This window comes from Aythya marila, assembly GCF_965140915.1.
Source record: "Aythya marila genome assembly, chromosome: 16".
NCBI lineage: Eukaryota > Metazoa > Chordata > Aves > Anseriformes > Anatidae > Aythya > Aythya marila.
The window spans coordinates 13,332,715-13,352,533 of record NC_139057.1 but is presented as its reverse complement, the minus strand read 5'-3'; the positions used below and the strand labels follow the sequence as shown (position 1 = coordinate 13,352,533).

Below are 19,819 nucleotides of genomic sequence, written 5' to 3'. Positions count from 1 at the left end.
AGAAACCACCCTATCATTTCTCAGAAGAAAAAGTTAAAAGAAACAAGATTGTCCCAGCCATTTGGCTAAATGTAAACAGGAATCTTGATGCTCTTTATTGCATTTTCTTGCTGTGCAAACCAGGCTCTTCCTTGAGTTGAAGCAATTGGCTAAATGAACAGGAAAGAAAACACGACCCAGGAAACAGCTGGGTTGCCAGGTGGTGCCTCTGTCACTCACAGGTTCTGAGCTTCTGCATCAGCAACCTTAAAAGCATTAAGTGCTATGGGACTGCTTTTTCCTCTCCCAGCTAAACCTGAACATTTCTGCTAAGACACTTCACTGCACTTGAGATTGTCAGTCATAACTCCTATACAATACCAGAGCTTTAAAACACATTTTGTTTGCACACTGTACAATGGGAGTTATTTCTATGACAAAAAAATACAAAGCCAAGGCTCTCAGCCGTCCTTAAACCTGTTGATTCCAGTATTAAACCAGCTTTCATTTCTCCTTAGTGTGGACTTTGACACTGTGCCCCAGAAGATTATTAGAGTAAGAGCTCTGAGTCCTCTGGCAATTTTGTTCAGCTAAAACTCTAGTTTTATACAACTAAGCTACAGTTATACAACCAACGTTCAACTAACTTTAAAGAGTAGATGTCACTCGTGTAGGAAGAGGCCAAATGGCACTTACGTAATAGACTCAGATAACTTCAACATCGTAAGGAACTGATGGCAGTAGTCACAGATGAAAATTAATCAAGATATTTAATACAGTGCAATCCATAGTAGTTTCTTAATTAAAATAATTGTGTGCATGTATCTGAATGGGTTATTATCACAGAAAAAGCAATAAACATCATAGTGCTATGTAGAAAAATGTACAACTGAAATTTAAATCTTCCCAACTTCCAAGATGCATTTGTCAACTGCAAATCATTATCACCAATTAAAATGGGAATAGTGACTACACTGCTGCGGTGACGAACACAAGGCTAGCCACACATCAGTAAAGGGATATAAACATAACTTGCAAAGAACTAAAAACCTAAAGCATTCCTGCACCTAAACACAATAAGAAGCCGATGGTGGCTTACGACTTTTCCTTTTTAAAATGCCTTACAAGACTTCTAAACACACTTAAACTGACTTAAAATTACAGAGTGTTTTTCAGCTTATGTCAATTTAATATGGCCCAAACTTTTGAAGATGAAGATCCAGCAGTGGCATTAGCACAGTCCAAAAGCCGAATGTTTGATTTTGCGAATACCTTTTTACAGAAATTCAACCGTACAAACCGCAGGCAATTCCTCCTGCTCCTCCTTCTTTCCTCCGTGCAGACCTCACTATGCAGAAAACAGCAATGCAGTTCCCACTGCTTCAGGTTAAAATTAAAGGTAAAGACATTTTGCTTATGCTTTCTCCTCAACACAACATATTTGCACCCAGAATAGGTAATCAAAGTCTTTTTCCAGCCATTTACTGCTGTGGTTACTGCTCGCCTGCCCCTGCCCAAGCTACCAGTTGTTTCATGTCTTCATCCTCTTCTTCCTCTCTCTTCTTGGCTGCAAAATATTAAAAGAAAACCAGTAAGTTAAGAAAGGAAATCTTGACAGAACCCTACAGCGTTCTCATTTGTTGGGGGAGAGAAGACCTAACCAATAAACGAAGCACCAAATGCCAGGTGAGGGGGAAAAAAAATTACACAAGACCTTTTCAATTGAAGGTACCTTCTGAAAAGCTACTGTGGGCTAAATTTTCTGACGTTGCCCCTTTAATATGAAAAAAACATAGGAAGAATGCAAACATACATGAAGGTCAGGATGCGTACACCAGTGACATCTATTGTTTTCCATAATCACCATGCCACAAAGGAGCAGACCCTGAGCTCTCAGTTTCTGAGCCCCTCCCAGAAGGATTTAGTTTCTTACAGAAACTTATCTCCTATCTCCAGTATCACAGTCTCCCAAACAAAAATAAATTCCCTTACTCCATCCGTAAATCCTCAAAGCCCAACAGAACACAGAGGTACTGTGTTTTGGTCTAGCTAAGACTGGAATTGAGAGACTTCCAACTCTTGTGTCAGAAGAGTCCAACTCTTGGGCTGAAGCTACCTAGCACTGGCTCTGTGCTACTCCCCTCCTCGTGCCATGAGCACCAGGACTTGGTTGGGTGCAGCTACTAGGAAGCACGATGCTATCATGTCTGGTCCTTTCAAGGGACCAAACCATGCTGTTTGTTACAATGTAACATGATAAATCTGGTTTCTGCAATTAAAACAATCCACTTAGCAAAACATTTTAACCAAGAAAGAGCTGCAATAACTTCGGAAAACACCCAAAAAAGGGTTTTTCTTTTTTTCCAAAAAAGGTGTTTCAGCTTCAAAATCACTCTGCTTCAACAGGGAAAAAAAAAAAAAGTGTCAAATAATTAATACTTAGAATGGCTTACATAAAGGTTTCATTAAGGTGATGCAAGAGGGAACTGAGTCAGCTTTAAGTCAAACTCAAAACCTATTCCTTGTAAAGATTTGGAATTTGTTTTTCTAAATTAAGATCTTCCGGTCTCTGCTAAACAAAAACAGCTTCTGCCTGGATTGTTTCAGACACCCATTCAGTTGGCAGACAACAACAAAACTCAAATTCTGACTGATTAAGTCAAAATCCAGACAGCTCCTGAAAACTGGAAAAGCAGGAAAGCTCACAGTTGTTTTCCATCCACTGAAAAGAAGGAAAGAGTCACCTCTGCTGCAGAAGACACACTAAGCATGCCCCTGAGCTGGTAGGAAAAGCAGTCCCTTTGGAAGTCTGGGCCATGGTGACCAAAAATACTTTTGACCCCAGACTGTATTAAGTCACTTTTAAGTGAAAAACAATGAATGAAAACAAAAGCACACAAAATGAAGCAAACAACAACAGGAAAAAATCCACCCAGCACCACCCCCAGAATCCCAGGTTTTCCAAAATGCTGGACTCAAAGGCAGCTTTAAGTAAGAGGGGACTAGTATGTCATTCAGAGTAGTGGGATTCAAATTTCCATGAAAAATCAGCTTAACCAATCCTGTAAGACACTGTTGCACACTCAGATTTTTCCAAGAAAAACATTCCTAATTTTTATGATTTATTATTTTAAGTGGTATGCCTACGTAAGTGTCACATTATGCTGTATAGCTGCTGCAACATGTACAATTATAATGCCCCTGACTAGTCAGCAGTCATTACTAGCTAATATAATGCAGAAGGTCTATTTAGTCGGTATGTTTTAATGTCCATATCCAACCAACACTAAGAAAACAAACCTCATCAAAACAGCTATGAAATAAAAAGGTAATGCCCACATTTATGTAAACGTTTCCTGCTGCTGTTGGATCTGAATTTGGATTGTCTCAGGCTCCAGATAGTTTGATGGAATTCACTCCTTTCTCATCAACACTTACCAATGATTCTGCCTAGCAAAACAGAACCAGGAAAAAAAGTGCAAAATCGATTACACTGAAACAAAACAGACAGAGCACGCAAGGAGCAAACTTGATAGCGTGCCATCTGAAGCAGACCTTGTTGTTTGGCATTGTCTGCTGCTTCCCAAGTCTTTAATTAGCCTGAAAAGCAGCAAGATAATTACAGGTACACTGACAACTAGTTGGGAATATTTTTTTTTGTCCTCCGTCTTTTTGGACCTTTTTTCCCCTCCTAAGTAAGCACACAAAATAAGCTGTAGTCTCTGCAGCTCTACTTGTAACGCCTTATGGCAGATTTAGCAAACTGGGTAGTAAAGCTTCACATGCCATTAATGCATGTCAAAGGTTTTCCCACTCAACTGTAAGTCACGAGGTATCACTTCTAGTTTACAGAAAAATGATTAGGGCAGATTTAACAGCAGCTTTGAACTGTGTAAATACTAACACTTCTTGACCATTCTTCACATTACATCACCACACTCATTTTTGCTAGATGTACATGTTCTAAAACTGTCACGACCACAAGTCCAGTACAGTCTGGCTTGAATATGTGCAAATGTCAGACAGAGGAGGCAACCATGGACTCCAAATAGGAGACTGAGGATATACAAGTGAGTTCCTCCTAAAAGCCAGAAAAATGAGAATAACATTTAAAAAAATAAATAGCAGCAAGGAAGCATGGTTCAGTGTGGATATCTGAACCAGCCTGGCACTAATTCTAAGAGCTAATTTGCTTTCAATTCCTTTCCTTTTATATCCACGGTCTGTTTGTCAATATTACTTCCCTGCCGGATCAGCAGTGACTGGTAGAAGGTTCCCACTGGCTTCCTGCTTCCACAACTTGACTCTACCCTGAGCATCATCCAGGCTGTAGATAAACTGGAAGTGCTAGAATAGATAACAACTGTTCCTGTGATAGTTATTAATTCCCATAGTTATTGTGAAAGGCAGGTTAGCTCCTTGAAGGAATGTCACCAGATGTGATTTTGAACTCATGAAGCTGTTTCAAGCAATGTGTCTGTGCTGCCTGTAGCTCAGATTCTTAAATCAGAGGAGCTAGAATTTAAGTGAGTGTGCGTTACAAAAACCCAGGATGTTTCCGGTCCGTAAATACCTGGCTTTGATGGTATTGCTATTGAGGGCACGTTTGGTAGTGGTACTGTCTCGGGACCACTTATTTCCAGCAAGTTTTTGTCTAGTTCTTCTTGTTCTAGTTCCTCTAGTTCAGCCATAAGTTCATCCTAGTTTTATAAAGGAGAGAAAAAAAAAGAAATTTTTAAATCATATTTATTATCAAGCAGATTTAGCTGGTCATGTTATCACAGAAAATAGCTTAATTGCACAGGATCAGAGCAATCTGAGGAATATGAATCTTTGTCTGAATTCCTGTATTGTTCTCTTCTAGACTGAAGATAGTGGGGAAAGCAGTGAAAAAAGAAGATAGTGCAAGCCTAAATGTTATCAGATCGAGTCATCCAGACCATTCTCAGCATAAAATCAGGTACACAACTGCTGTATGTACTGGTAGAAACAGCAAGTCATACGTTCCAGGAGAGATTTTATGTCCCAGTACTATAACTAGATACACGCAGCATGCAGATATTAAACGATTTCATTTAAACAAAGGAAAATTCAAAGCATACCTCATCAAAATCTTCCCCAAATCCTACTGGCTTTGAGATGGCTGTTGAAATCTCATCTGCCAGCTCTTGCTGTTCCGCAATGTCTTGCATTAACTCATCTACTTTATCAATATCCCTGTAAAACAAAGGAAAGAGTAAGCAAATCAGGCACTTTCCCAATCAGCACTTACGACCGCATTTCCTGTTTTCTATAATAATGCCACACCATGGTGACATTTCACAAGGTTCTTTCTCAAAAAATATTCTGCATGCAAGTCTAAGTTCTATCTTCCTACACCTCACACCCTGATCTCAAAACAAAGTTATTCATTTTTTTTCTACTTTTCCCAAGAAGCTTAGCTCACAGCAATTATATACAGAGACCTTGTACGAAGAGGTTTTGGTTTGTATTTTGACATTAATAATAATTTGCTCTGTTCCCTAATCCAGCATTATTATATTACATCTAAAATATCTGCTTTTGGAACAAGTACAACATTCCCATAATGTAGTTTACCTTTAATTACTGCTACATACACAAACTCCAAAGAAACTGCTACAAACTCAAACTACAAAGAAAGAAGTTTAACTCTCCCCCCTTGAGACTTAAAATTCTTGCTGTTGTGAGGTGGATCTGCAGTGGTACACCCCCCCATTTGCTTTAAACTACACTGATGCTAGCCTTCTGGTGCACAAAGTACATTTGCCATTACCAGCTTTGCATCATATGACGTGGTACCAAACTGAGAAAGTGTTGGTCAATACACAAATATACCTAATATTTTAGTTTTATTTAAGTTATAGCCTTTTAAAAAGATTTTGCTACACTCACTGTACTGTTCGTTATGAAAAACTTGGTATTTAGCAGCTCAAGCAAACATCAAACTAAAGATTGCTACAGGCAGAAAAAGAGGGGAGTAACTTACATGTTGTCGTGAGCAGCTTTCATAGCTTTAGCAGCAAGCCCCATATTCTTAAGCACTTCCGTGTTCGTGTTGGCATTTTCAAGGGCTTCCCTCTGAAATTCAATTGTGGATAACGTGCCATCAATCTGCGCAAGCTGCTTCTCATACCTTTTCTTACGCTTCAGGGCCTGAAGAGCAGCTAATCAACAGAAGGGGAAAAAAAAAGTAGGATTTGTGAGATTTGTGCCCCAGACAGCCCCTCACGTTCTGTAAAAAAATGGTACGAGGTACAGAGCAATGTCTAACATCTTCTATTGTTTGTTTTATATTTACCTCCTTCAAAAACATTGCTCAAACGTGGCCGAACATGAGCTGCCCATCCATCCCCTGCCTCCAGAAGGACACGAGCCAAGCAGTGACTCGAGGGCTCAGCATGGCCCCGCCAGCCGTAACAGACCACAAGGCAGAAGCCACGTTAGAGCAAACAGCAGGCTTCACCCTGCGAGCTGGTCTGCTTGGGAACACCTCTGCTCGCTCAGCAGAACACGGCACAGCTGCAGGCGCAGCAACCATCGCGCGAGGTTATGCTGCTGCTGCCCCTGCCGGCCAGCTGAACTCCTGTGCAGCTGCAGGGAGAAGCAGCGTGTTTGTAGGTAGAGTAGTCCCAAATAAAACTCTGCGTGGACTGGTCCAGCTCCTCCTGCAGCACTCAGCTCCTCCCAGGCAGGGCAGGCACCCTGGCAGGCAGCAGCAGCCTGGTGCACGCTCGATCCGAGGACACGGTGACAAGAAGTCAGATTTACACGTGGCCTCACCTGGACTTGGTTAAAAGTCTGGTAGGGGTTGTGTGGAGGCAAAACCTACCGAGCACTGTTGCTGATGGACCAAGTACAACACAATGAGAGACGACAACTTCCCTCCGAGGCACTGCTGCTCCCCTGAGAGCAGATTTCTTGCTTGCGGTGTCACGGACTTGGTTGTACAATACACGTCCACCCACTTTAAAAACGCAGCTTGGACACACACCACTGTCATGACAGCCTTCCTCTCCATTTCTGAACTTACAACACTATTGCAAACCTTTACCTGTCCCCGTTACAATTCCCTAGCAGATATTTTGGAGAGCTGGGGGACTAAAGAGGAAGAAATCCTGGCAGCTTCCCTTATCTCCTCTACTAGAGCCACGATAACTTTGTGACACGCTGAGTAAATTCCTGCAACAGAAGCAGAATAGCTTGTTTCCTCAGAGCAGATTAAGCCAGCAGACACCTCTTGTATTGTCAGATGCCATCTTGAGAAGCTTGACAGCCCTTCAAGATAACACCCTAGCACCCAGCAGCTCTACATAGACCCCCAGCTCTGCAACTGGCTACGAATACACTCGTTTTGATCCTTTTCAAATTACCCCAGCATCCTGGAGGAATAAAGAAGTCTTTTGCGCAGCTGTAGCTTCAGCTGCCAAGCACACTTGGAGAGCACCAGAGGCTGCCTTCGCAGACGTGATCACAAGGACAAACGAACGTCACCTCGGTTGTTCCAGCACAGGCCATTCCAGTGGCTGCCACCCCAACAATCAGCAAATCCCCCCCCAACGAGTGTTGGTGGCAGCAGCTGCAGTTTCCACGTGGCAGAAGCAGGGCAGGAAGGGGTCTCCGTGTAACACGAAGGCATTTGTTGGGACACGACACAGACTCACCTGGAACGTCCCAGCTTTGTGCCAGGCACAAAGCACAGAGCAGCGCGTTACTGGCACTTTCAGTCTGGTTCATGCTGCACTAATTGCTTAATTAAGGATATACAAAGTTATCTTAGGAAGATAAAACTGTTAATAGGCTGTGCTTATACACTGACAGATGCCGGGAAAGCGTCAGATAGCAAAAAAACATTTTTTCAGTGAAGCCTTTGCGCATTAAGGAGAATTATAGGCAAAACCAGGGGGTTAATAACCATTACACAAACCCAAGCACTGTGATTTACGTACAGTTCCCCCCCTGTAGCTTTCCCTGAGAACAGCCACGGTTTATCTACACTTCCTGCTTACGCACTAAGCAAGCCCTGAGACACCAAACACCACGAGCATCATGGTGACAGAGCACGTGGTCAGGGTGTATCAGGGGTTGTGCAATCCTACCCCTCCCTCCGTCCCCAGCACGCCAGCTCAGCGAACCAGAACTGCACTGCCCGGCCTTCGCTGCCTTCCTTCCGTCTGTCCTTCCTTTCCCATGTTAGCAGGGGAGAAATTAAGAGAGATCAAGGCTCCTGCTTTTGCAGAAACAAGCTACGTACTCCTCCAACCTGCAGGGCTGAGCCCATGGGTCTGGGCTGCAGCCCCACCGCCACCAGGCTCGGTGTGCCCCCACTGCTCGCCCCCAGCACCAAGCCCAGCCGGGGCCACGAGGTTTCTGCGCCCCCCCCGGCAGCGAGGACCCCTCAGGACCCACCTTCCCCTGGCCTGGCTGCTCACCCAGACCTACCAGAAGACGAAGCTGCAGAAATCCCTCCGTGCTGCAGCCAGCTGCAGGGCTGAGGAGCAATACAGCAACACGCAGCCCTAGCAGGAGCGGCAGGGCCACACACACAGCTTCGTGTCCGGGCAGCCGGGGACCGACACTGAGCACAGCCCAACGAGCACCCAGTGATAAAGGAGTTTCTGCAACGATGAAAACCTCACACAACAGACTGCAATTTCTTGCAGCACCAAGGAACACAGAACAAGGTATTTAGTGCCTCAGATGAGAGGGTCACAACTTTCTGCGATTTATTTTCATCCACGTTCCCTTGCTTAACTATCCCCACGTATTGGGTTTATAAGTAGAAGATTTTATTAAGCTGAAAAAAAAAACCACCAAGTTCAGTTCGGTCACCCACATCACTTTCACCCTCCAAGTCTGGGCAATTTGAGTCCCACACACAGCCCAGCAGCAAAAGGACACGTGCCTCTGGGGTCTCCTTTCTGCAAGCAGTGCTGACCCCGTGCTCCCCACGTCCCTGTCCACAGCTCAGCCAGGACCACAGGCAGACCCTGCAGGCCAATAACTGATCATTTCTGCCATCTAACAACAAGCAGTATCAATACAAATGCATCTACTTTCAAGTGAAATACTTAAAAGCGTGATTTTTTTATTTTATTTTTTTTCCAAGCTTGTTACGATTAAGTTGGTTTTCCACCTCCCTCCTAGGACTGATTTCTTAATTTTCAGGCGTCTCTGGGGCTATAAATTGTCCACGTTGCTGTTAACTTCACAGAGCAGTGGTATCGGATGGAAGCATACAGCTCTGGGGATGATTCTGGTTAGATCTATAACTACTTGATCTCTGCTCTCCTATTTAAGTGTCAATTTCGGAGGACTGATGAGCAGCTCTGCTGCTTTTATCCCGCAGAACAGCCCTCACCACCTGCACAAATACCTACGGAAACCTTGCACTACCAGAACTACACATTTTTATTACATTTTCAATGAAGTCAAAGCTATAAATACTTCCTCTGAAAGGAACTGCATTAAATCTTTCTCCACAACATCCATTTTCAGAACTTGAAATCCATCCGAAGACGAGCCAGTTGGCTTCAGAACGCCCTGCAGCACGACGGCGTCTCACACAGATGCAAGGCATGGACGCGCCTTTGCAGTCGAGATGTAACACAGCCCAGCTCTGCTCCTCACGAAGAGGCAGCCATGAAAGAGGAGACCTCAGGACCTGCACCTCTAATTATGCCTTTACTATTTCCAAGACAGCAATTAAATCGGCAGGCAACGCAATTCAATACCCAGCTGTAATTGCTGCGGAACTGCCTCAGCAGGACCTGCAACCAGCTATTAAACCCAAACCATTTATTCCCTGACCCAGCCAGACGTGCCTCGCTTGCGACCCAGAACCTGTTGCTAGCACCCTGGCAGCAGGTTTCTCTAGAAGGAGCTCGTCACACGCGGAAAACGTAGATCATTTCCTTACCCTGGAATAAAAAGCTGTATGAGACTGCAAAATCATCAAACCAGCATCCCAGAGCAGCTTCTGTGAAGCACCTGAGATTCAGACACTCCAAGCAAACAGGATTAATGCTTTGCTCATCGGGACTTTCACCAAACCGTGGGCGATGCGTTTCTTACGAGAGAATCTGCGTTTGTGCAGGACGAAGCACAGACAGGCTGTGATCCCAACCCATCAGCAATGAGTTATTCAGCGGTGGGTCTGCGCTGGATCACGCGGTGTGGCTGGGATGCAGAAAGCAGCCCGGTGCTGCCGGGCCCTGCACTGAGCCCTCACCAGCTCCTCGGCACAGGACACGCAGTGAAGGAAAGCGGGCACGGGAAAGGGAAACACGGTGTCTGCTCAGAAAGCAGCAAGCAGGCTGTAGCATCACCCTGACAGCCTTCCCTCATTACGTTCCGCAGAAGTTGTTAGATAATGCCAGGTATTTCTCCTCCCAAAAAGCAGGAAGGCTTCGGATTGGGGTTAACTTGCTCTTGAATTAGCCTATTTCTATATAAAAACAGCAGCACCACTTCAAAGCACTGGCTGCTTTAGGAGGGGATCTTTTGGCTTGCCTTTTTTTCCCCCCTCTCCTTTCTTTTTAGCTCAAGTCTCTCGCAGGAATCACAAAAGGGCAGCGATTGCTGACCCATCAGAACAAAGTGCCAGATGACCAACTCAACCTGCTGAACAGCGTTGGATTCGATGCAAGCAGCATGGTGGTAGGCTTAGAATTCACTATTTAAAAATAAAAATCCTAAGATCAATGCTTATCTTCGCTTAATAAATCAAAGCAAACCCCACGATAGCAAAAACATTTGATGGTTACACAAAGTTAGTTTTCACAAGACAACAGCAAGAGCCCGCTAGCACTAACGCAGGATTTTAGGCAAACTTCACAACCCCCAGCCTGAAGGGGGACAGTGGGTGCTCTGCCTCCTAACCCCAACGTGCAGGAGGGTATCCAGACACTTTACATACCCTCCAAAACCTAACAGCAGGTAACAAAATTGATTTGAATTTTAGTAAATTTATCAGCACTTTCCATAGGCAAGTACCCACTGGAGAAAAACCAGAAATGTATATTATTATAATTAAATTGGAAGGTAATACATCTACAGCCAGCTGGGTGACTCCTGTTACCCATTAAGAGCTGGTGAGCAAGCTCAAAGGGATCTTTTCCACATGGCAGTTTGACATATTCCTCGCCTTTATTACCAGCTCCAGCTGGGACATTGGACCCAATTTGCACTGATAAAGATGTAAACGGGCAGAGCTCTGGGTGAAAACTGCTTTCAATTTCCTGCACAGAAACATGTGCACAAGCAAATTTGAAGAAAATTTCACAGCCTCCTTAGGAAGTCAAACTTTTTGACATATAAAAATGCGTTCCTTCTTTCCTTTTTAGTCCTCAGTTGCTGAACTGCAGAATATTAGTTAATTTTTTGCACTTTTTTTTTTTTATTACTTTTAAGTTTCCTACCTACTTGAATTTCTGTGGTAGCCCCCTCCAACAGGCCAGCAGCAGCTTTATGCTTACTGTTCGACCACAGCGAGCAAAAAGAAGGCACAACAGCAGCCAGCGCTCCAGCACAGCTGATAAGCAGGAACTCAAGTTATGGTTTTCAGCCACTCCTCTGTGAGATAAATGAACATTCACGAGTGAAAAGGGCAGAGTCGTTTTGCCAGACTATCCTCCTCTGTCTGGGCTTACAAGTCTGAACGAGCAAAACAGTTCACCCAAATAATTTCACTTTGTTCTCAAAAAAAAAAAAAAAAAAAAAAAAAAAAAAAAAAACACTGTCTGGAAGAATTTTATGTAATTTTTAAGATATTTCAACCTGTAAGTAAACAATTATTAATAGAGCCATTGTAAGCCTAAGATCTCCCTCATAATATTTACAATAGTTTGGGAATGAAATAAGAAAAAGGGTCAGAGCGATCAGAAGTTAGCAGGATAATAAAAACACGTTTTTTGCTAAGTAATACTGCATTCAGAGAGAAAAAACTGGCTCAGAACATCAGTAAGTCCATCAAAAATCAACAGCCCTGCTGCAAGTAAGTCCTGCTTGTACACTTGCAGGACAAGCAGTGTTGATGGGGTACTTACACCTACAGCAATCCTACTGAAAAAATGCTTTTAAATATCCCTAGTAGCAAAATACAGACTGGTTTATACAGAAACAAGAACTCAGGACTCCTTTTTCCGAATACTTGGAGCTCCAGGCTCTGCTGGCAACAACACGTCTCAGCTTGAGGAGAGCAGGAGGACCGGGTGCTTCAAGGAGCACTGAGAACGGTGGCAAAAAACACTGGGGAGTTTCACTGAGCTCCAAACCAGGCTCCTACAGAGCTCCGGGCGTTGTGAACCCAGGGAATTTGTCCTGACTGACGGCTCACAAGGTGCACGCTCCCTGCCTGCCCACCTCCCGCCTGTAACTGGAAGGAATGGCACAGTGATCTGGTAGCGTTACACCAGACACCTGAAACAGAAGCAGAGGAAGATGGGTTAATAGCTCTGATTGCTGCAGCTGGGGTGGGGGTGATCTCACATCCAATTTTTTCAGTTCTCTCTGGCAAGAAGAAATGGCAGAATCAGAGATAGCAGCAGAAAAGATCGCCAGCCATATTCAGACACAACGAAAAAGTTCCATAGGAGCCTCAAAAAATCACGTATACTGTGCCTGCCGTGCCAAAATACTGGGAGAGAAGAGCAGAGAGGCTTCCCAAAGGGGTCTCCCGGCCCCTCTCACAAAGCCCAGGCACCAGAGGTGATGGACTCACGGCACATTGTACCGTCAGCACGTCTCTAATTCACCCAGCAGAAGCAGCCTCATTATTTTTGCTGCTGCTGAAAACGTGGTTCCATCTTCCTGCTGCTTGCCTAGGCAGAAAATATAATCATCAACAACATCCTCGCTGCCCTTGAAATGGGATAAGCAAGAGGCACCACAAAGCGTAACACAAATTGCTGCCTGGCTTGCAGCGGCTTCCCCCCTGACAGTGCCTGTTAATCTCCCACTCCACTGAGAATTAGCGAGCAGCTCACGGAGTCTCACAAAAATCCCGCGAAGATCCAACTTAAAGCAATCAGAAAACACCCTCCAATGCTACAAGCAGACAGAAGGCTCGATGTTAACCCAGTAATGATAAACCCCACCACACTTCCCAAAATTCCTTCGCAGCTCTGAGCTCAGCCTTGAATAAGCGACCTAGCTCCGAGGCCTGCTAGCCCAGAAGAGCTGAAGCACGCTTGTAGGGGCTCAGCCCCAGCAGAAAAGCCCCAGGCAGCACCTTGCCACAAGCAACCCGCAGCACGTCCCGAGGAAGGTGAGAGCAGCCGGGGCTCGCACCGTGCAGCAGCTGGCAACTCTCACTTCTCTGCTTAGGGACCAGAGGTCAGACCTTTTCAGAGCACTTCTAAAACCCTCTGGGCTGTTTCCAAACCCCCCGGTCCTGTTACAGCAGCTAGAGAGCACCCTTGTCCTTCACTCTTCTGCCTGGGCTTTTTTTTTTGGCGCAGGTACCGGTGCTGGAAATACCTCCTGCCCTTCAGCTGCTCCAGCAGAGCCTCGTGCCCGTCCTGCACGCTGGTGCCACCTCTCCAGCTGCGAAGGAACACGAAGCCTCCCAGGGACACTAACAGCACACCAGCTCGGACGAGGGACTGCGGAGGAAGCGAGCAGGGCCAGGAAGCAGCACCAAAGCCTGTTCCTAACTGGTGGCCCGTGAATCACCTGCCTACATTCGGCACAAAACGTCAGAGGTCAGAGAAGAGAGTTTTGGTTTTAAGCATCACGGTGTGGAAGCGGATGGGAGAAAGAGGCACTGAAGCATGGTTAAAAATAAATTCACATCAACTCCAAGGCTCACACAGGGCAAAGCAGCCGCATTTCTTTCCCAGGGAAGATCACTTCTCAAGATCTGTGATGTCCAGAGGATACACGCAGGCCTAAAAGTCCCTTTATGCTGAATGCTTGAAGCCATCACCACACATTTCCCCCACTACCAGGCCCCAATGCCTCTAGCAGAGCTCCCAGAAAGCAGCCACCAGGGCTGGCAGCAGCCTCCTGTGCCCCTCCTCGAGAGGTGGTGGTGGTTTTGCCCGGGAAGAGACCGGGGCTCTGTCTTTTTTCTCCATTTATCTTTCTGTGTCTGTCTACAAAGCATCTATTTGTTCCCGAACCCTCTCCTCAAAGGACGGCAATGTTTCCTAGCTCAAAGATTAAGAAGCAACTGATTAAAACTACTCGAGGAAAGCATCTCAACCCAGGCAGAGTAAAAGAAGGCTCCTGCCCTCTCTGAATTCAAACCAAGAAGATTACAACCTCCTCTCGAAGAAAGCAGTGCAAGAGACTGAACTAAACACCACGGATTCATGGTTTAAAAATGTAGAAATACACAAGGGGGGGATGAGCAAGAAGAAAGCAGCCCTGCACACCAGCACCGCAAGCTCTGCTCCGTGCAGTACCCAGCAGAGCGGTGCCAACCAACTGCCCTGCCCGAGCAGCACCCGCAGCACGCCGGGACCGGCCCCGTGGCTCCGCACCCCACAGCTGGGGTGGGAGGAGCTGTACTGGAAGCCTATCACACCTCCTCGCCACCCTTCCTTATACCAGCGAGCCAGAAATAGCCGTTTTTATGAGCACAGAAAGCGTGCTTCCGAAGGTCACAACCCATGATCGCAAGGGGATTTACCACCGAGGCGGTGACTCGGGCACTCGGGCTGAAAATCGCTCGTGGGGCTGGAGCTGGCGAGACGAGGAACTTCCTCCTGGGCACAGCCTTCTGCGGGAAGCGAGGTTAAAGGTCCAGGATCACAGAAACCCTTTGAAGCTGATTTCTTTGCTCCCTGAACACCACGACAGCAATCCTCTGGTCAATAATCCTCACTGAGATGATCTCCAGGCGAGCCGTCCTGGACACTTCTGTCTTTTTCCCTGTGGCCGCTGGGGGTAAATCACCCTCTCACCCTTTCCAAGTGCCCCCTAACATAGCTCGCTGTTAGAAACCTGCACCCTACTTCACATCAGTTTGATATTTATACGCACTCAGAGACATTTTTCAGAATTCAACAAATGTTGAAGGGCTTTGGATGAAAAAAGCGTGCTCGTTAAGGGCTCTTTAGGATCCTTACACACTGCAAATGCTCCTTGTGGGTTTTCTTCTTTATTTTGTGACTGCTGAAGGACGCCCAGCTAAAGAGAATCCCATGAAAAAACTGTCTTCCTCTGAGTCTCCTTGCCAGAAACGCGTTGGAGAGGTTCAGCTGTACAAGAACAGAAACAGCTCCTCTTAAACATCTCAACACGCTCTTCTTTGACAGGAATTAAGAATCCCTAAGTTTAAGCAATAGTTTTTAGACCAAGACGCAAAATTCAGGAGATCCTACCTTTAAGTGGCTCATTTGGAGACTTGTTCTTCCTGGGGAATGAAGTTACTGGCTGGAAATCTGTCACCCTTTCTCCAGCTCTGTGTAGCTCCCACTGCAGCGTCGCCAAGCTGAAGAATTTCACTGAGGCTGTCACAATATTTAGCACTTCCCTCAACATCTCGTCTGGGGAAGTTTCGCTATTTTGAGAGCTGAAAATTTTAACTTCTTTCATGAATTTTCCAATTCCAACACCGATGATGGGAAGGGGAAAAAGTTGGGGAAACCCCAAAATTACAAAGCAAATCCAGCTGTGCCCGTGCCCTTCCCAGCAGCAGTCACCTATTTCAGCACCCCGGTACCATCGGGAAGCTCTGCGGTGCCCCGGCCTCCTCACCCGGGCCCAGCCCAGCCACCAGCAGAACCTCCCCGGGGCCATCAGGTGTCCGAGGGCACAGCCGGGCTCTCCCCATGTCTGATGTGAGCGTTTTTAGCATCCTCCAACTGCGCCCTGTCCGTCCCAGGCACTTTGTGCCACAAGTTCTGCTTCGCTGGACACCCAGCTGCAAATCCAGAGAGCACTGAAGTGCCCGCGCTGCTCCAGCTTTTAGTTTTGCAAAATGATGCGTTTTTGGGTGTCACGAGTAAATGGGGATGTTTGGCTTTACACCCCGCTCCCGGCAGACGTGCAGAGCCTTGCTGCCTGCAAGCCAGGCCACGTCCTCCCCGCTCACACCGCACGAGGGGCACAAAGCACCCCAGAGCAACAGGGAGGGCAGCGCTCACAGCTCCAGGTTTTTTTTTCTGGAGCAGGTAAGGATTTCACTGGGGAGAGCACAAATCCAGCCGAATCCTGGCAGCAGCCTTCCAGCCAGCAGCATGCAGCCCGCTGTGCTACTGCAGCTCTGAACCCGGCCCAGGAGCCCTTCAGCAGGCTGTACGAGCTAGAGCTGAGCTTACCCAGGTCCTGGAATCCAGCACATGACACACCGCGATAGGAAAAGCCATAAAAAAGCACTAAAAGCAAGGCAGTGGCTGCCAGCACACCAGGCTTCCCCTCTGACACGGAAGAGAGGAAGGCTGGACTGCAGCACGGCGTCACCACATCGCAGCTGGCAGAGCCGCAGGTTTGGGGGGAGCTTTGTGCAGCTTTTTTAAAGGTGTTTTGAATCCTCCCGTCCCTCCCCAGTTCTACACTGCAGCAACCGGGCTCCAGAAGGCTGCTCTGTAGGCACAGGACAGGACGGCACACTGCAAGCTCCCCCTTGCTTTGGAACAGCTCCTTAAAAGCAGAGCAATTAGCACCATTCTCCCACACCAGGCGCTCAACACTCGGCCCATTTATCTTAGGAAAAGCAGCAGGGCTCAGCCAGCAGTGCTATCCCCACTCTCGCACTGAAGCTGTGCTCTCCAGTTCAGCACCTGGAGATGACAGCCGACCTGCCCGCCTGCCTGCAGCAGCTCCAGGGGCTGCTGAAAGGTGACGGGGGGCATAAAGCCTCGGCTTTCAGCTTCAGCTCCCGCCCAGCTTTCTTGTTTGGCTTTCTTTTTTTGGCGTGAGGCGGACAACAGGAGTGCTCTCTTCCCAGGAAAAGCCTGAATTACACAGCTGGTATTTAGCTGTGGTTTTGCATCCATTTTGTACTTGGTCATCGGTGCTGAAAAAAAACAGCACTGTGTTTATTTACAGAGCAGGAGGAGCTGACTAGCTGGCAGGAATCAGTTGGTAGAAAATCCATGAAGCGTCAGCCTCCTGCTAACACCTGAATGTATCTACTGCACATCAGCGTGGTGTCAGCTTCTCCTTCTTTCCAGGATTGGGGACCTCGTGTTCGCTGACAAAAGGTAAAACCCAGCGGCAGGCTGGCACGGGACTGCACTGATTTACTCTGGATCCGATCCCTGGTGGGCTGCTCCTAACAGCAGCACCCAGCAGGGCACCAGGGCTCTCCCCCTGCTGTCAACTTCCCACTGAGACAACTTCACCTCCAGGTTTCCATCAGAAAAGGCAGGGCACTTAGACAACACCACAAAACAGGCACAACCCGGGTCCTTCCAGCAGGCAGAACACTCACTTGCACCTTTTCGTCCTGTTCTAAGGATGACCAACCTTCTCCTTGGCAGTTTTCCACCCCGAGGACAACAAATGGTAACCGCAGGAAAGCCGGAGCTGCTGCTCTCCCTACCACACACCGAAAACAGCACCGACGCCTTCGCAGCCGCCTGACCTTGCAGATTGTTGCCTGCCCCCTCCCCAGGAGCTACTTGGGTGCTGTGGAGCAGTAAGAAGGAATTGGTAGAGCGAAAGAAATAAGAAAAAAAACTGCTGCCTGTTAACATCCCAACACTCGAGTCCCCCTTCCGAAGGCACAGTGGTCGTAAAATTGCCACAGCGTGCAGCCAGAAAAGACCATAAAAAAAAAAAAAAAAAAAAAAAACTTCCTAGCACAAGTTGAAAGCCTCCCATGTCAAGAAGCGACGCGGCCTAAGGACACGCTGAGGGCATTTATACCAGCTGGTTACTCGCGGTAACTTCAGAATTTGACGAGAAGCTGCCTGGTTGCACAGCCCAGACACCCTCCATGCAGATGATGAAAAACACACACACAAAACACGTCCGTAACTTCATAATATCCCTGCGTGTGCCTGGGGCAGGCGCTGTAAGAAGTTTCTGTGCTTCCCTCTGGCTCCAGGGGTGCCGAAGGAGCTGCTGAGCGAGCCTTCAGAAACCGCGTACACTTGGCAGCCGAACAAGGGCTCGGTGTGCCAGCAGCACAGCGCGGCTCCTGCCGTGACGCCGAGGGGGCAGGACGTGCATTCTCCCCCCAGGAACATCGCTCCGCGTTCCCCAGGGCGCCTCCATCCCCCCGTGAAGCTCCCTGCCCACTGCTGCAGATGTGCAGGTTCCCCTGCCTGCTTTCCACAGCAGCCCCTGCTAACAACAGCGAGACCTCCCGGCCGTGCATCTTGGCAGAGAGCGGGGACAGAGAAACACCCCCAGAGGGAAATCCAGGAGTCTCAGAGAGGTAAGAAAGCTGGAAAGATTTTTAGAGGTGGGTCTTTTAAAAGTTCAGATCCAATAAAGAGCCAATCCTTACAAACCATCCCTAATAAGTTAGCTTTTTTTTGGAGTTGCTTAAAACGTCTCCATTAGATAAAAACCTTCCCATTAAAAGCAGACTTTCCTAAATAAAACCAATTTGTTTCTATTTTTCCCCTAAGTTACAAATTTAAGTGACTTTGCACGAGTCACAATTTCCGGATTATAAAACAGCCTGAAGTCAGAGAGAGACAAATCCACACAGCCACGTGACAAAAAGAAACACGCACACAGAATTTGTCCCAGCTCAGCTGATGAGTGACACCCCAAACTCTGCAGAAACAAACGGCGTGTCCCGAGGAGAACTCACTTCCCAGCAAGCCAGCAGAAACCCACGGGCTCTCCCAGCAGCCCAGCATTAACGCTGGCCTCTTGGCTCCGGAGAGGAGAAAAAAATAGAAGTTTCCTTGGTGGGGGGGAGGAGGGGGGGTTGGCTTTCCACCAGAAAACCATCCTCAGCCCTTCTCGTTTTCACAGCTCCTTAATTACTCCTCGGGATCCTGTTCTGCTTGGAGACCTCAATTAGCCTGACCCAGAATCCTGCAGCTCGGGCAGGTTCTTCTCCCTCCTGCGCCTCCAAGGAAAGGCAATGCCTCCGCTGCCCACAGAGAGGCGTGGGGAGAGGCCTCGGAGCCCAGAGCCCACGGGTTTGGGTGGGAAGGGACCTCAGAGCCCACCCAGAGCCAACCCCTGCCCCCAGCCCAGGCTGCCCCCAGCCCCTCCCAGCCTGGCCTTGGGCACCCCCAGGGATGGGGCACCCCCAGCTCCTGGGGCAGCCTGGGCAGGGCCTCGCCGCCCTGGGAATGAAGAATTTCCTCCTTCCACCCGACCTGAGCCTGCCCTCTGCCAGTTTAACGCCATCCCCGGCCTGCCCCAGGCCGCAGCAGGCAAAGAAGAGGCGCAGGTAACCGGGCCCGGCGGCAGGGCTCACACAAACACCGCCCCCCCCCCCCCCCCCCCCCCCCCCCCGTCCCCTCACCGCGCTTGTTCTTGGTGCCGTGCTTGCGGGCGGCCGCCAGCTCCTGCTCGATCTTCTTCTCCAGGAACTCCTGCTTCTTGCTCAGCATCTCCTCGGTGTCGCGGAGCCGCTGGATGGCCTCCTGCGGGGACGGGCCCTTCCCGCCGCCCTTGCCGCCGGCCCCCACCCCGAATATTTTCTCCAGGAACCCCGACATGGCTGCGGCGGCTCGGGACGGCTCCGGCCGCGCTCGGCGCTCGCCTCAGCCTCAGCCTCGGCCTCCTCCTGCTGCCGCTGCCGCCGCCGCCGCCCGGGCCGCTCCGGTCGCCGCCCCGCCTCAGCGCCCGCCCCCCCCCCCGACGCATACAACTCCCAGCGTGCCCCGCGGCGCAGCGCCGCACTGCCGAGCGGCAGCCGCGCGAAGGGCACGCTGGGAAATGGAGTCCCGGCAGGGGC

The 19,819-nt window shown here is 48.2% G+C and overlaps 1 protein-coding gene across 1 annotated transcript; it reads right to left on the bottom strand.

Moving 5' to 3' along the window:
* Positions 1 to 730: 730 nt before the first annotated feature.
* CHMP4B (charged multivesicular body protein 4B) lies at positions 731 to 19,685 on the bottom strand. Its single transcript, XM_082772985.1, has 5 exons — positions 19,385 to 19,685; positions 5,987 to 6,164; positions 5,082 to 5,196; positions 4,553 to 4,679; positions 731 to 1,546 (listed from the first exon to the last, which is right to left on the bottom strand). The coding sequence occupies exons 1-5, from the start codon at positions 19,578 to 19,580 to the stop codon at positions 1,473 to 1,475; spliced, it is 690 nt and encodes a 229-aa protein (XP_082629111.1). The 5' UTR covers positions 19,581 to 19,685; the 3' UTR covers positions 731 to 1,472.
* Positions 19,686 to 19,819: the final 134 nt, after the last annotated feature.